The 17,865-nt window shown below is 40.2% G+C and overlaps 1 protein-coding gene across 1 annotated transcript; it reads right to left on the bottom strand.

The window, feature by feature from the left end:
* Nucleotides 1–9,738: 9,738 nt before the first annotated feature.
* On the bottom strand, nucleotides 9,739–15,517 carry LOC111384777 (alpha-xylosidase 1-like). The gene is made up of 3 exons (XM_023009100.1): nucleotides 15,200–15,517; nucleotides 13,989–14,695; nucleotides 9,739–11,838 (listed from the first exon to the last, which is right to left on the bottom strand). Exons 1-3 carry the CDS (start codon nucleotides 15,433–15,435, stop codon nucleotides 9,956–9,958), a joined length of 2,826 nt encoding a protein of 941 aa, XP_022864868.1. The 5' UTR covers nucleotides 15,436–15,517; the 3' UTR covers nucleotides 9,739–9,955.
* Between the last annotated feature and the right edge of the window lie 2,348 nt (nucleotides 15,518–17,865).

Here is a 17,865-nt window from a genome sequence, read left to right as displayed (position 1 = left end):
TATCCTCGATTAATGCAACCTCAGATGCTATGTTTCAATTTTGATTCTAGTATTGAGTGAAAGGTTACACCTAGGGGTTCTTTATTATGGGTCAATCCTACTCCACCAGTACCAATAGGCAACATAGGAGAAGAAGCACTACACCTAGGAATCAACAACGCAAATACTTTGTTAGAAATTATCCATTTCCTTATTGGGCTCGGGACTAAAAGAATGGTTGGGACAACAAACATCCATCTCATTCGTACTTTGGATACCTGTATAACCATCTAAGGCTGTTGAAGTGACTAATTCCTGGAAATTAGGAGACATTGAAAACAAGGAAATTGTTGAGGTTCTCATTTCTATCTAGTCCCAACACGCTTGATGTTAAGAAAAAATCTTCCAGCTAAAGGGCAGCAGTTCCTCATTAATCTATCTTCGCTTCGATATAAAAAGCAACAAACTACCTATCTGTGCCCAAGTTATTGGATACAAGACAGCTCATTCCACTTGGGAGGCTCGTGATTGGATCCGCATATGTTTGGTAAAGAGAATAATCTTCTCCTTTGAAAATAATCAAAAATAGAAAGTGTTCAATTGGAACATTAAAAAGTATGGTTGATCGTCCAAAAAGACCAGCTAAACATCATGGGCTTGGTTAGCCTTTACCTGACCAACTACCTAATACTACGCAGGCTCATCAAACAGCACTTTTTAGCTCTCTTTAGGATTTTGCCGATATGTAAAATACAGGATTTCCAATCCTAGCAGAAAAGGAAGGGAAACAGATACTTAATTTAAAGGGAGTAAACAAAATTTCATACTCGATCTCAAAGATACATATAGAATTCTGTGGAAAGCCGTATTCGATGAAAGTCGTATGTACGGTTTGGAGGGAGATCTTTCATATCTTTCGAGATCCACCCATGTAATGAATGTGATTCTTATTTGTCCAAATGGTACTTCGAACTTGGAACGAGCATGAAGAAATTAATGATACTTTTTTATCTTTTGAGTTGTTCTGCCGGATCGATCGCTCAAGATCTTTGGTCTCTACCCAGACCCGATATACCGATTTGATTTGACCTATTGGAATTGAGTTTGCCAAAGCCCCAGAAATTAAGGTGACAATGGAACCGACCGAGCCCTCGACATGGAACCTATTTATGGATGGATCATCAGGAGAAACTGGCTCCGGAGCAAGGGTCGTTTTGGAAAGTCCAGAGGGCCATAAGCTAAACTGCAAGGTCAGTTTCAGCTTCAAAGTTTCGAACACCGCTGTGGAATATGAGGCCCTCTTAGCAGGCCTTAGACTGGCGAAAGAAATGCACGTCAGAAGGCTTCTAGCAAGTAGCGACTCGCAACGTGTGGTAAGTCAGGTCAACGGAAAGTTTGCAGTGAAGGACAATGGCATGGCCACATATCTGAAATTGGTTTTGAATCTAGTCCATCACTTCGAGAGATTTGATTTGGTTCAAGTCTCACGCCTCAAATATACACATGTCGATGCCCTGTCCAAATTGGCCAGCAGCAGAGATTCGAAGTTGCTAAAAATTGTCCCAATTAAGAGCCTATCGAAATCCACCATCTCTGGAGGTGAAGAGGTACTATAGATTGAAGGCACCCTACTTTGGATGTAACTCATCATAGCCTACCTCAAAGATCAATCATTGTTAGCCTCAAAAAGCGAGGCTAAGAAATTGAGGAGGAGGGCTGCTCACTTTGTTCTCTAGGATGATGTGCTCTACAAAAAGGGCTTCGCCTCGCCACTTTTTCGATGCGTTGGAGGGGAAGAAGCAATATATATACTCAGGTAGATTCATGAAGAAATCTGCAGTAACCACTCCGGAGGAACAGCTCTAGTGCACAAAGTACTTCGACAAGGTTACTTCTGGCCGACCTTGAAAAGGGACTCTTGCCAGTTTGTTCAAAAGTGTGACAAGTGCCAGGGCTTCTCAAACATTCAAAGACAGCCTTCTCAGAGCCTCTCTATGATGACCAGCCCATTGCCGTTCACCAAATAGGGCGTCGACTTTATTGGGCCGCTCCCAGAAGGGAGAGGAAGCGCTATTTTGGCTATCGTTGCCATTGACTACTTCACCAAGTGGGTTGAAGCTGAGCCTCTAACAAGAATCACTGAAGTGAACACCATAAAGTTCGTCTGAAAGAACATCATCTGCAGGGTCGGCATTCCCCACTCTTTAGTGTCTGACAACGGAAGGCAATTTGATAACAAAAAGATGTGAGACTTATGTAACGAACTCAGCATAAGGAAGGACTTCTCGAAACCTCATCACCCTAAGCCAACAGGCAAGTTGAGGCAATAAACAATACTATCAAGCATACCCTGAAAAGGAAGCTTGACGCCTCAAAAGGGACATGGGTCGATGAGCTTCCCAATGTCTTCTGGGCCATTCGAACAACTTATCGAATCGCAACAGGTGAAACACCCTTCTCCATGACCTATAGATCCGAAGCTATGAGTCCTGTCAAGGTGGAAATCCCCTCTCATCATCAGATACATTTCAATGAGGTTGGAAATGATGAAACTCGAGTGTAAGAACTCCACTTTCTTGAAGAAAGGAGGGATCGTCCCAAATAAGGTTGGCTAAGTATCAAAGAAAGATGACCTGCTATTACAACTCCAAGGTCAGAATGCGAACTCTTTGCCTTGGGGACCTCGTCCTTAAAAGGGTCTTCCAATCATCGAAGCCAACTGGGTCCGGAGTGTTTGGACCGAACTGGGAAGGTCCTTATCGCATCCGCAAGGAGTCTCGACTCGGCACTTATGAAATTGAAGAAATGGTAGAAAAGGTGTTGCCTCATTTAGTAGAACATTGAACACTTGAGGAAATACTATCAGTGATGTGTATGTTCTGATCCGATCTACATTTTGTTCAGCATTGTAACTTTCCTATCTTACTAAGTGATGAACTACCTTAGTAAAAGATAATGTAAATTCCTAAAGTTATAATACCATAGTTCTCCATTATGTTATGTGGTTTAATCAACTGGTGCCTCATTCCTTCAGTGCTTTATATGGATCAGTTCTTCCGTCATCGACTGGTTATTATTGGTAAGTAATGATTAATATTTGTTTGTTACTCATCAAGATACAAATAGTTCAACATAAATGTAAAGGGAAGAAGCAACAATACTTGAAAAAAAATTTAATTTCATTAACACCAAAGTAAATTACAAGAGGTGGGCTGAAGCCATTACAAAATATTCCTATTCTACTGGAGGGGTCTCTTCAGGTCCAGCCTCCAGTTCGGCCTCTAAGGGGGGCTTCAGTAGCTTCCTCGGTGGCCCTGTCAGGTCGACCTCCGGTAGTCCCACTAAACTCTACTTCCAGGGATGTCAGATCCAGAGTTGGGTGGACCTTCCTTAGGCGATCCAACATTGCCTGGGCATTCCACGAGGCCCAAAAGTTGGCGAAGTCGTCATACAATGGATGTTCTTCAAAGTGATCAATAAAATTTCGCACTGCTGACTCCCCCGTTGCCTTCACCTCGACCTTCAAAGATTCGATCTCCCTAGCCTAGGCCTCTATTCGTTGCCTTAGCTCAGCCTTCTCTTTATTGGAGGCCTCCAAAGCCTTAGTGTCGATGGTGCTCGTTGGCATGATCAACTCTCCTTATCATCGCAACCACTGGACACTCCACTTTATAGAGCTTCTTCAGCCTCTCTATCTCCTCATTGGCCCCCACCAGCCGGCCTTCCACCTCTTGCCTCGCCCTCTTCGCCTTCGAGTCCTTGGCTTGGGCGGCCCGCATCGCATCCCCATAGTGCAGTGCCTCCTCCAGACGCTTGGCTAGATCCTTTCTCTTTGTCCTTGACCAAGCCCTGAAATTGAACACTTATACTCAAAGGCCGTGCAACGCAAGCACTGTTGGAAACTACCAAGTCTTCGGCAGTACAAGAGGCTGTGTGGTCTTTCCACTCCTCGGTCCAATACTTACTATGAACCAGGGCAACGACTGTCGTCTCTGGAGGCAAGGCCTCCAACACCTCCCTCATCGGCTCTTCTTTATTGGTGCCCAGAAAATCCACCTCCTTCTCCGGGCGAGCCCTTTACCTTCTCTGCTGCCCCGGCACTTATATGACTGAGATGGCATCAACTAGTGGGTTAGCCGGGGTAGTGGCAGTGGCAGTAATAGTGGAAACAAGGGACGCCGTCCTCTCCTTTATGGCTACCCCAGTGGGGATTGTTGTTTGACGGAGGATCGGGGCAGCCCTCGCCACTGTAGCCCCCTTTGATGAACTGGCAGCCCTCTTCCCCTTCCTTTTGAGAGCTGCCTCTGGATCCTCCTCCTCCTCCTCCTCCTCCTCTACCGTGGGCTGGAGCTGTTTGCTCCCAGCCACTAAGTCCTCCATTTTCTTTTTATAAGTAGAGGATGAGGTCTTCAACACCCTTGACTTGGCCATCATCCATTGGATTGTTTTAAAGTCAGGCCTCACTAGCCTCTTCTTGTTAAAATCGTCTACGGTAAAACAAAATGGGTTAGCACGTGCAATGAGGTCAGAAATTCTTTACAGTAGGAACACTCCAGATAATTAGCTTGGGAGGCCATCAGCTCGTGCATAACGAAGTGGATGTTCTTCTTGATAATCTCATTATAGGACCTCTTCTTTAGTAGAAGCTGATAAACAATGGAGATTATATCAAACTCCTTGACAGAAATCTCGCATCGAGGAAGAGTATCTGGAAGAATAACAAATAGTTAACTTCCGAACTGATGCAGAATACCAAAAATCACAAGGCTCAAGTACTCACTAAGTATTGAATACATTGTGGGGACCGTAAGAGGCGCCAGGGGGTCCCCCTCCATTGTGTCCCATCTCTCAGAGTCCTAGCACCTTGAGCTCTTTCATTCCTTGATAGAGCTCGGTAGATCGAGCACGAATGGAGTGTGGAAACCCCATGAAGTTAGGTAGTACCACCCCCGGTCTTATCACAGCCGCCACTACCTTAGGGGTGTATAAAGTCTGAAACACTGAGAACGACATCTCATCCTAAACGACGCCTCCTTCCATAACATCCACGACCCTACCATTTGATTCCAAGAGTTGGGGTTCAGTTGGGTCGGGGCCAGGCCATTGGTCTTCAAAACATAGCGAAAGAAAGGATGGATCAGTAACCTAAGACCAGCCCTAAATAACATTTCACTCACGACTATGTAGCACGGCCTAGGGTAACAGGCTCGCTCATCAGGCTCTGGCAAAATTAGGCCCACACTGTCCGAGATTCTATACTTCTTCCTAAGTCTATCGAGGTCGGCAGGCTTAAGCTTGGAAGGGTAATCAGACGCCCCCAGTGTATGGAAGTATCTACCAGGCTATCAGGCCGTCCCCAAATGTTCTTCCCCCCTAATATCGCCTCGGACAATTCCGAGGAGGTCGCCAATACTAGTTGGTCAACTCTCACTATCTCCAACTCCCTCCCTGAAGTGTTGCTACTCTCAGAAGCCATCTTCAGGATTCAAAAAACGTGAAAAACTAGAGAAATACTTACTGAAATGAATGGATTGGGGTTTTCTATGGTCGAAAAATAAGAAATACCCCTCTGAAAGTTACTGAACACTGAAAATGTCGTCAGAAAACACTTGAAGATCGTCGAAAATCGTAGAGAATTTTAAGAGCGCAGAGAGCTTGATTTTACAAAAGTGAAAACCTCTAACAATGCTCAAGTCTCCCTTTTTATAGGACACTCCAGATGATCTCCACCGTTGAATTCAAACGATGTCAATCTAGGACGTTCATCTCTTCACAACTTTGGATCGTTGAAATGAAATGCCAGATTTGATCAACGCCCAGGATCTGACTGTGCCTCACATGTACGCTTAAAACGCGTCGCCTCAAACAGCGACAGCCGTCAACAATAAGTAGCCGCAACAACCCTTTTTTCTGGGAACAGGCAGCACGTCCAACTGTCGCCTTGGAAATACGCGACAACTGTTACATCGATTAACATCATAAGACGCATCAAACCAGGGACAAACCATCTCAATTCGCCTCGGATAAAGTCGTTCAACCAGCTTTACAAATCTTCGACGCACCTGACGCGAAGATCCTTGTGGGTTATTACCTCGGACGCTGTGTTTTCTCCTAAACTTTACAAAGTTTTACCCATCTCCCAACGCGTCGTCCCCTGTGGATCAGTATATCGGTAGCAGATGAGCTCTTCACCCGTTTTACAAGCTTTAACGCAGCTGACGCGGAATTCTCTGTGGGTCATCGCCTTGGTTACTACGTTTCCTCAGCTTTTCCAAGCCTTAACCATCTCCAACGCGTCATCCCCTATGGGTTAGCGCACCGGTAACAGATGAGCTCTTTACCCATCTTCAAAAGCTTTAGCGCCACTGACGTAGAGTCTCCTTTGGGTCATCACCTTGGTCGCTGCATTTCTCTCATCTTTTCCAAGCCTTAACCATCTCCCAATGCATCGCCTCCTATGGGTCAGTGCACTGGTGGCAGCTGAGCTCTTCACCCATCTTCAAAAGTTTCGACGCCACTGACGCAGAGTCCCCTATGGGTCACCACCTCGGTTTTCACGATCCCTCAACTTTACAAGGCTTTAGCCATCTCCCAACGCGTCATCCCCTATGGGTCAACGCGCCGGTGGTAGATGAGCTCTTCACCCTCCTTTACAGGCTTCGACGTCACCAAGAGAACGCCCTACCCACATCACTTCACCTCANGCCGGTGGTAGATGAGCTCTTCACCCTCCTTTACAGGCTTCGACGTCACCAAGAGAACGCCCTACCCACATCACTTCACCTCAGCCAACAACTATTCGACACGTCTGCTTACTTCATCCTTTCACATCAGCACTTCAACAGAATCCACAATAATTACACTAAGGCCAGCATACACAATTGGGAAAGTAAGTCCACCCATGATATGAATATTCATGTCTGAACTTGGGGGACCACTGTTACACCCCTAACCATACCACTTCGAAAAAACTATCACACCACTCCCACGTGTCCATCCCCTAGCTAAACCACTTCGGACAATAGTCACATGCACTCCCCGAAGTGACACATGCTCACCCGAAGTGGTTCCGAAGTGATGCCACTCCTGACGACCTCAACATGGCGCACTGCAAGGTGAAGAGTAGTAACATTGAAGCAACCGAAGTGTCCCTCAACTCCGAAGCGTTGAGCACTCCTTTAACAAATTCCTCTGTCGTCACTATCATAAAGATGTCTGTCAAGATCTCCTCTAACTCCAAGGATCAATTGATGTGACGTTTTCATAAATCTAGTTGGTGTGACATATCGACTTTATGTCAACTCAACTCAGAAGAACTAATTGCTCGCCCACTCTAGACGCGGCTGATTGACGCCTATGAGCGGACGCCTCATACCGTCAGATGCATACACGTGTCTCATATCCAACGGTGCTCTACGTCTATGAATACCCAATGTTTAGCAAGAGACAATGGTAATGAAACTCTTATAACTTAGCTCTCCACACTAAGAAATATATATTCTCCTCCCCACTCTCTTGCATAACTTGAGCACTGTTCCAATCACCCAACGCTGACTTAACTGTCGAAGTGTATGTGGCTGCCACCACCACCGCTGTTTTCGGTCGTATGCTTCTGATCATGCGTTGTTGTGCACAGGGAAGATTACATGGAGTAGCTATCCGTTGGCCACATGGAGGGTCCTATTCTCGAGATCAATAGGTACAATGTAAATCTGAGCACAAAAACATTAACTATTGATGTTAATGATCATTTCTTGATTTTGGTTTGAAGAGATTCTGTTGAAGTGTTTTAGGTTATTATTGTTTCGAGTTATAACAGAACAAATCCACTCTTTTTCAATAGATCTACACGCTTTATCGGGAAAACATGACGCCATCATCGATAGTATTAAGTAGAACCAATGGAGACTATTTTTGAATGCTGCACTGCAGGGTAGAGTGTATCGAAAAAGAAAAAGCAAAGATTTGGATGGTGGCAGTTTCGAGGAAAAAAGAGTTGGGTCCGATGTGGTGTTTATTTTTTTGTCTATTTTTTCTAGGGATGTCAACTAGTCGAGTCGAGTCGAGTTGGCTCACCAGCCGAAACTCGAGGCTCGGGCTCGACTCGGGTAAAATGTGCGAGCTTTTTTTCGATCTTGAACCAAGCCGGGCTTTTGCTCATCCAAAAAAATTAGGCTTGACCCAAGCTTTTTGCTCGGACCTTTTCGATCCGAGTCGGGCCAAGCCTGGTCGAGCCAGGTGGGCTCACCATTTTTTTATTTAAGCTATCTTAAAAAGTAACATTGAAGGCAACATTTTGCTGCCTCAAGTATTTTTTTGGCATGCGAGTCGGCTCGGGCACGAGCAGTCCATCTAAAATGGGCTCAGCCCGGGCTTAGGCACGGTTCTTTTGAGCCTCAAACAGAGCGAGCTTGGGCTTTTTTCAGGCCCCAAGGGCGACCTGGGTACATGATGGTGGTGCAAGGATAAATCAATGAAGATAGAGAAGGCGTGGTGCTGGTGGTGTTGATACAAGTAATTAGCGATTGTGGTGAGGTGGAAGCTGCCTTAGGATGGTTTTGGCGAAGCGGAGCAGAGGAGTGGGATGAAGAGCGGCTGTGATTAATTGTTTTAGTAATTGTGACCTATAAAAATATATGATTTATGAGTAAATTTGTAATTATAACTATAATTTGTGTCTTTGTGACTGTAATGTTACATGATTTGTGACTAGAAAATATTTGTGTCTAGATGATAGCGATTGCGACAACGTAACATTTGGGTGGTACTTTTGGTGGTGGAGCGGAGTGGTGTGGGATAAAGAGCGTTTACGACTAATTATTTGAGTAATTGTAACTAATAAAATGAATAATTTGTGATCGATAAATAAATTTTGAACTATAAAAATGTGTAATTTGTGATTAAATTTTAAATTGTAACTCACATTGTGTCATTGTGACCGTGATGTCATGTAATTTGTGAATAGATATAATTGTGATCTTAACCTAAAAGAGTTCCACAAGCTTCTTAAATGTGAAATTGTATCTTGAAACTATGATAACTATGCATTTTTTCTGAATTCATGAGTAATACCATCTAGTACTAGGAGTGTTAGAGCATCAATGTATATGACATTATATGATATGTTTAAGTAAAGGTGATATTATGTGATTCATTTAATTGTATCTTTAATTTATAATATTGATGATGCTAAATAATATTACTCTATATTCATTGATAACTGGACTTATCAATTGAATGTAGTCATTTTACTTATCTTAATAGGATACTTGTCTTTTAGAAATTTACAACAAAATTCTGTTGGCAAAAAAGATGATGATGATGATGATAATAATAATAAATAAATAAATTTAAGTAAAAACCCGAGTTTGAAATAGTGGGAAAATCTCCCCACTCTTGAACTTTCGTGTTCTGATCTTGTATTTGAGATTAAATAATTGAACAACTGTGATAGATCGAGATGCGAGAAAAAGGAGATTTGTAGTTGAGTCACAGAGTTTAGATTTGTGGAATTTATTATTCAGAATGATGCGCCGGAATTCAACTCCTGCTGTGCACGTCTGATTTTATTTCCATCAGTTGCTACAGTTATGACTTTGCTTATGAGTTGCCTCGAGTATTATAACTGATATTTTATAAAGCTTTAAAGCTGGACACCAATGACAATGGTGGGTTCTCAACTACTCTATAGGTGGAGAAGATGTGACAATCAGCTGATAGGAGCACATAAAAATGTAAATGCAAAGAGAAAGCAAAGAAGAATATCCAATGTTCCAAATGTTTTATTAAAATATGCTTAAGCATCCATCAAATGCCATTTCAATATTACAACAACACTGTAAGAAACTCTGATACAAGCAAGGATCATATTTCTTTTTTATGTCTCTTTGCCTGTATGCATGAAAAGGGATGACAATAACTTCAGCCCATCTCCTCTCCTTTTTGAACTTTGGTAGACATGTTGGATATGATTCTCTCAAGCTTTGTTTCCTATTTTCCAGGACATTGAAAAAATTTTCCCCACTGGCAATTCCAGTCCTTTAACCTCTATCATCACACTCTTCATCATATCTTGATCTCTATCTTCCAATTTCTCTGTATACTTGTGTTCAGCTGTGCTAATCTTCACTTTTGAGGTATTTGCAACTGGATTTCCATCAACTTCAATTTCAAAACCACCCTGAACCCCATCCAATCCTAGTACTGTTACCTTCTCAATTATCCAACCTTTGTCCAAGGCGAATTTACTTTCCCGAACATCAGACCATACCTTCACCATTCCATTACTCACTGTTGCATAGAAATCAACATAGGTCGAATATCCATTCCCGAGTTTCATCTCCGGAAGCTCATCATCATCCACGAAAAGATTTCCCTTTGCTGCTCCTACGGTAGCTGCCATTGGGAAGGTTACTACAAGAGAAAAAGGCGTCATTCGTGCTTCCTTAGAGATCAATCCTCCCTGCTGCATTGGAATTATGGTGTTTTGATACAAATGCACATTGATTACATGTAGAGGTGCGTCTAGTGTGATGTAGTGTGCTTCTTTCGATACGATGACTTGTGCCATATCGAACAAATTGTACCAACTCCCTGGAGGAAATAGAGCATCAGTGCTGGTCTTTTTCTCCTCTAGCACTGGAGACACCATGAGACTGCTGCCTAGAAGAAATTGGGTGCTCAATCCATAGCATTTTGTCTCGTTTGTAAACGTAAAAAATAGTGGTCGAGCAATGGGTGCACCACTAGTATGCGCCTCATAATTTAGAGTATACAGATATGGAAGAAGCTTATATCTCATTCCTAAAGCATTTCTAGCAGACTCTGCCACTGTTTCCCATTGATAAAGCTCCTGCCGAGGGGAATAGAAGTTCGCGTGATCCCTCGAGAAAGGGTAAAATGCACCCAATTCAATCCAACGGTTGCATAACTCTTCAGTAGGAGCAGGATAGAACCCACATATATCTGAACCAACCATTGGAACGCCAAATATACCAAAATTCAGCATTGTGGAAATTGAGTACTTCAAATCATCCCAAGTTCCTTTATTATCCCCTGTCCAGTGAGCAGCATAATGACCCGAACCAACAAATGTAGAACGCGATAATATGAACGGACGCTTTCCCTCTAGCCCTTGAAGAGCCTTGTGAGTTGCAATAGCTTGAGAGAAACCATAAATACTGTGTGCATCATACTCCAGTACTCCATTATAGTGAGATGCACTAGTGGCTATGGTTTTGTAACCTATAAGTGCTTGTATTCCCGATGCATTTATCTTGTAAGGTGGATCGTCCCATCTTGTTTTCGTTACGTTCTTGCAGTCGAGGCAGCAGTCCCAGCCCGGTCCTGTTCCATTCGGACAAATCCTGCCCTCTGGTATTGTACACAAACCAGTACAAAAGTTGGACGCTTCATTCATATCGATCCATAACCCATCCACAGGTACTAATTCATGGAAACGACGGATTTCATCACCCCACCATTCAACTGTTTTTGGGTTAAGGAAGTCGGGAAAGTTAACAGCACCCGGCCATACTTGTGCTAGATAAGGCTTACCTTCATACTTAATAAAGACATCGTTAGCTATGCCACGCTGGTAGACGCCATAACTAGCATTAACACCAATTCCTGGGTCTATTATGACAATGTACTTCATGCCTTGGCCATGAATTTTCTCTAAGAATTCAAGTAGCTTTGGACGAGGATAATTCGTGGGATTAAGGGTGAAATCTTTGTGTCCATCCATGTGATCATCATCATTCCAGATTACATCAAGTGGGATTTTGGCCTTCTTGTAGTTTTCCACTACATCTTCGACTACTGATAAATTATGGTATCCCCATCTGCATTGATGGAACCCTGTAGCATCATAAAACAGAAGAATTGTTGGTGCATAACTTTAATTTTTTTTAAGACTGGATTATAATTTAAGCCAGATTAATTACTCCCAGCAAAGAGATCATCTAAAAGTTAAAATCATTGGAGATGAACTAAATTTGTCGATCCATCACGTGCCAGGTGTATTCATTGTTTCACCAAATACAAAATACGGGTCTCGTCATAACTAGGGAACAATGGAACTTGAATCCGAGCTAAGTCTCACTGTGGCTTGTCATAATCAAATATCTTGACTATGAAAACAATAATCAACGTATAAATGTTTGAATTTTTTTCTCTCTTAGCCTCCGTTTGACCTCCATTTTTTGGATTTGGAAATGGAAATGGGAGGAATAGTATTTTTTTTTTTTGAAAAATGAGTGATTGAAAAAGAAGTAAAAATTTTTGATTCACGTGTAATATTATTTTATGAAAAATTGTGTAGTTAAAGATAGGAGAGAAAAAAATAAAATGTAATTTAATGAAGGCAAAACGAAGGCCAAGCCAATGATTGATTGTCCAATGCTTTACCTAATACACTGTCACTAAATCAGTCAATGATTGATTGTCCAATGCTTTACCTAATTTCTAGTGGTCAAATTGGTGCTTTCTATAAAATATCCACTAAGTTTATTACCTTTTTTTCTTTTTCTTTTTTTATTACCTTTTATCAATCATAAAGTAGTGCAACACCAAAAAAATCTAGATATTTCAGTGAGAAAAAAAAAAAAAAAAAACCCAGTCAAAAGATGCTGCATAATTATTAGGAATAGAAAGGAAAATATGCGAGGACAAAGTGTAAGAAACAAGACAACAAATACTTTTGGACCACCCACGCCATCTCCATGGTCCTATGGGAATCAAAAATGATTACAAATTGGTAATACTACATTCTTTAACATAATGCATCATTATGAATCATAGCCCTATATATCCCTTTGGGATGTTCGATAAATTGAAACGATAGAAAATTATCTCGAACTTAAAGCACAAATCAAGAAATGGTCCAAATTTTAATCAGTCATGGGAACCATATAGAGAAGATTAGTTCTAACATAATTAAAGAAACAGTCCAAATTTTAATCAATCAATATCAACATCAAAATGGAAAAAGCAAATCTTGTGATCAAAGCATCCAAGATGGATGTAACTATCATGATACTTTTCATGATTTTTATCTATATCTAGTCATGTGTAATCAATGATTGAAGAAGCTTACAAGTTAAACGTGCTGACTCATGATAAGAAAAGATATGATTCCATTTCATGGATTTGGGCATAATCTCAATTATTAAAAATTCTTTTTTTGTTTCATATTTATTTGTATGTATCTTATGGACTGATATTTGGCACTCTATACTATTAAAAAAATGAGCAGGCACCTAAACGGCATATTAAAATCTTGATTATTTCATATTATAATTTGTTCTATGATTGCTCATAACCTTAATTATCAATTTTGAGTTTTCACATAACAATATAAGGCAATAAGGCCCAACCACGTAAAAATCACACCTCAAGTTTCAATATGGTATTTAGGTTCAAAAAGCTCGAAAAAGTAATTCAGAATTCAAGATTGATGTTTCCGAAGGAGTCACAATCTTGTGAGAACATATTAAAATTGAATCATATACAGACTAAGGGCATTTTTGGCATGATTTTTCTTTTTCTTTTGCTTTTGCTTAATATAGAAGATTTTTTGGAGTAAACTACTTTAATTTTTGTTTGAAAACTAAATTTTAAAAGTGCTTTCTACTCTGTAAGAGCTTTTAAAGGAATTTATACCAGAAATACTTTCATAAAATTAGCCAAACTAGCCCAAAAGCAACTTTTAAATTTCAAAATCTTCTTTTGACTTTTCAAAAGCCATATCATACGGGCCCCAAGTATAAAAATAATAATCAACATATATAAGCTCGAAATAATAAACGGTTGACATTTTAAGATAAAATCTTAAATATTAACGAAAATTCAAATATCGTTTCACGTGTTTAGTATGCTCGAAAAGAGACAACGATTGACAAATTTCGTCACTACCTCTTCATTTCATTCAATCTAACATAAGTATGCCCTTTATAACTTTAGCAACACATAACAATTAATAGCAGTAGGAGAAAGAGGGAAAGACTTACCAAGAGACCAGTAGGGCATTGGAGCTGGCCTGCCAATGAGTTGAGTGTACTGATCCACAACATCAAGAGGTGTGGGACCCGAAAAGAAGTAAAAGTCTAAAACACCGCCAATCACTTTATATGTCAAAGAATTCCCTCTGTAGAACACATCGATCCCATTGCTATTCAACAGTAAAACTCCATGTGTGGAGGATTCTCCATCAATATTCCTCAGGTCCATGTACACCGGGTGGGACCCATATAAATCAGCATTAAGATTAATGGCCGACAAGTCAGTAGTGTACAAAGTGTAAGGATCATTAGGGTACAGTTTAATCCCATGGGGCTGTGTGTTTTCTCCCAGACCATACAGTGAAGCATCTTTAGGCAACTTTGTTGAAATCTCAAGATACTGATCCTTAAACACCAAATCACCATAAGGGTCTGATTCATCTGATCTTGAATCAAAAAGGATTTGGCCGTTTGATTTTCTTTTCACAGAAAAAGTAAAAGGATCTGTGGTGTAGAGGAATATTAACTCACTGCCTGCATATTCTGAGGGCGTTAGTGTATATGTATATGCATATGCATCCTTTCTTGTTCTTGACCTACCAATTGTTTGTTTAAGTGCTGGAGGCTTTTCTCTTGGCAAAAGATTGTATGGAACCTCCCATCTTTGCTTTTCTGCATCAGTAATATAAACCCTTAAACGGTTATCTGTTTCATGCCTGAAAAACATTGAAACTAAAAGTTAGCTCGGTCGGAGCAAGGTGCCATTGGACGTTCAGAAAAAGTTTATATACAGCAAAAATCACGCGTGTTTGCCAGGCAGTTTGATAGAATGTCAAGTGGCAACACTGCATTGGTCAATGCTGCCACCTGGCATTCTGCCCGACAAACCACCCTGTACAAGGGGCTTGACTCAAAAGCAACAAAACTACTAACATGAATGGTATGAAAAAATTTGGTGGGCTATATCAATCATGCTACAGTACCACAATTATTGATGTAATGTCATATGGCATTTTATCATTGAATTGTTTAAATCACAATCAGTTTTTCTATCAAATCATCTATTTCCACCTAGGATTATGTCACTGCATCTAGTAAAATTCATCTGGCAAAGTGACAAAATCCTTTTTTCATTGCCCACTAACAAGAACGGTCTGAAAAAGCGGGTATTTTAGTAGAGGCGGCAGAGCCAGAAAAAAGTAGAAATGAGTAAAACTTACTTAACATAGAGATGCAAGAGAGGAATATCAGCACCATAGACATTATTTTTCTGCTTGATTTGGAGGTGGCCAACAAGGCTACCATCAGGAGACTCATCCACTGAGATCAAACGATAGCCATTGCCGATTTTGGTGGTGGACGCTAAATCAACTCTAGCTAAACACAGAATCAACAAAAGTAGAGAAAATCTGTGAAAAGAATAAAATGAAAGGGAAAAAGAAAAATTGAAAAACATGATAATGTTATCAAGGGTAAAATGCAGAATGAGGTACTGAGTTTTAAGGGATTGGTATATAATGACAATGGCAGAGAGGGCACGACGGCGTAGAATTCATGTGAACTTGAAATTTCTAGCATTAGCATGTGACTAATTTGGGTCCCACTTATTAGGTCCACTTTTTGGTTCCTATGTACTGTCTTGGTTCATGCTGACACGGGACTGCAGGATATTTTTTGATGACATAGGTAATAGGTTTGTTTTAGTGTCTATTGCAAAGGATTGCACGCATTCATATCTAATCATGCTTATCATGAAATAGGGTAGTCATGTTATAATTAAAAATTAAAAATTAAAAAAAATTTGAACCCTAAGTTGGGATCTCCAAGTTTGAGGGCTTGCACCGTCCTATTCCTAGTGCTTTGTGAGGGAGGTAAATTGCGGGATGTGCCCCAACAGGTCAGGGAGCAAGACCTGTCTGTACACTGCACCTACAAAGAGTCCAATTCCATGTCTCAGGAATCGAACTCTCACACTGCGACTATTAGTAAGGCATGAGATAATCTCACTCCTGTCCTTTACACTACTGAGCTATGCCTCGGGGGGCAATAGGTTAGTCATGTTAGTTCGTAGTCACGTTCACCTCAATTTTAAAAATTCAATTTTTTTATTATTTTTTTTATTTTTATTTTTATTGTTTTTACATTTACAATTTTTTAACATACATTCATAAACTTTTATCAAAATATATTAAAATTTTGATTTTTATCCCAGCAAAATAGAGAAATAGTATCCTCGTTACCTTAGGTAACTATATAAAGAAATCGAATTATGTCTGTATCAGCTAACCTTCTTCAACATGGAGACAATATAGTTAGCGTGATTGACTCATGATTGACCTATTTTAGCATGTCGTCCATCCTTTTTTAATCGGTGGTTATATTGTCACTGGAATCCAATGTCACGAAATAATCTTATCTAGGATTGTTTATATGAACCTTGTTATACTTATAGAATATGGTTCATAGAATTCATACGGGCGGGCTACTCGGCTAAATCTAGTTGAAAGATGGAAAAATAAAACAAATGAAAAGAAAAAATGAACCACACAGATGTGGCAGCATTTGTAAAAAATCCGTGAAACAAAACTTGTACACTTAGCATTTTTCTTGTTTCATGAAGGATTAATTGGTCTGATGGTCAACAAACTTTCACCATACCTGTAATTAGGTTACTAAAATTTAATTAGCACTAATTGGGTCACTTAACTTCAAGTAAATCACTTTATTTGGTGCTACTGCCATAGAAACTAATCTTTGTATATGTGGTGATCCACGTGGATTTAGTTAATTATAATTACGGTCAACCAACATTCAATTCAATAGTTCAATTTGCAACAATTGAGTCACTTTAATTTAATTTAATACAAATCGACGATATTAAGCCTTTGATTTGGATTAAAAAATAAATTTTAGTAGATTTGATATAAAGTTGATAAAATGTGTAGTTGAAAAATTAATAAAGTTGTAACTCCCATGAAATATGTGATTGAAAATGAGTTTAAAGATAAATGAGTTTTAGAAAATGGGAACCAAACAGAGGTTAAATCTAAGAATTTTTTCCATTTCTTAGTTCCAGACTTCAAAATTTGATGATCAAGTTAACATGTGTGTAACTTGATCCAATTTCTATAGATTGGAGTTTAGTAGGGTGAAAGTTGGGTGACCGCCATTACAAATAACTAAGTACACGAGGATTGTAACATATGTGGACGTTAGCTTTAACAACCATCACTAGCATAAAAGTTCGTGGCTTTTAATAGTTATAAACTATGGATAGTGTTGAGTTTTTGATTCCCAATAAATCTCGGGTTATGATGTTAACGTGGGTTAATATTATTTCATAGGCATAGGCCGATGAATGAAATAAGTCCAACAACCAAGTCCATGAGTTACATCCGGCCCAATTGTATTCCTTATGGAAGACTTGAATCATAGCCCGTTTATCCCTTTAATGGCCCAACTTAAAGCCTAACCCTAGAGTATATATTTGGCTATAACCCTAGCCACTTTCATATGATGATTGTGTGATTTTGAGAGAAGAAATAGTGAATCCCGGCTACCCCCTTTTGTGTGAGAAAAAGGTGTCCAGAAGTGTCCAAAACGCTTGTATAACGTGTGCAATTGGTGGTTCTTTCATAATATACCTTTGTGATGTTTTTTCCTAGCCTTTATGGCCATAAATTATCATCCTTTCTTGTCCTATGTGGGTAAGATTGCATAGCAACCAAGGTGAATCAATTGTTTGTGGTTTGGAGCCGATTGAACTAGTTGTTGGTTGAGAAAGGTGCGTTGGATTGAGCCTAGAAGACCACTGTTTGAAGATCCTTTTGAGAGAGCTTGCGCAACAATTGGTATCAGAGTTTCAAGGTGAAGGTTTTGGATCGTG

Source organism: Olea europaea, unplaced genomic scaffold, assembly GCF_002742605.1.
Source record: "Olea europaea var. sylvestris unplaced genomic scaffold, O_europaea_v1 scaffold3003, whole genome shotgun sequence".
NCBI lineage: Eukaryota > Viridiplantae > Streptophyta > Magnoliopsida > Lamiales > Oleaceae > Olea > Olea europaea.
This window is presented reverse-complemented; position numbering and strand designations above follow the sequence as displayed.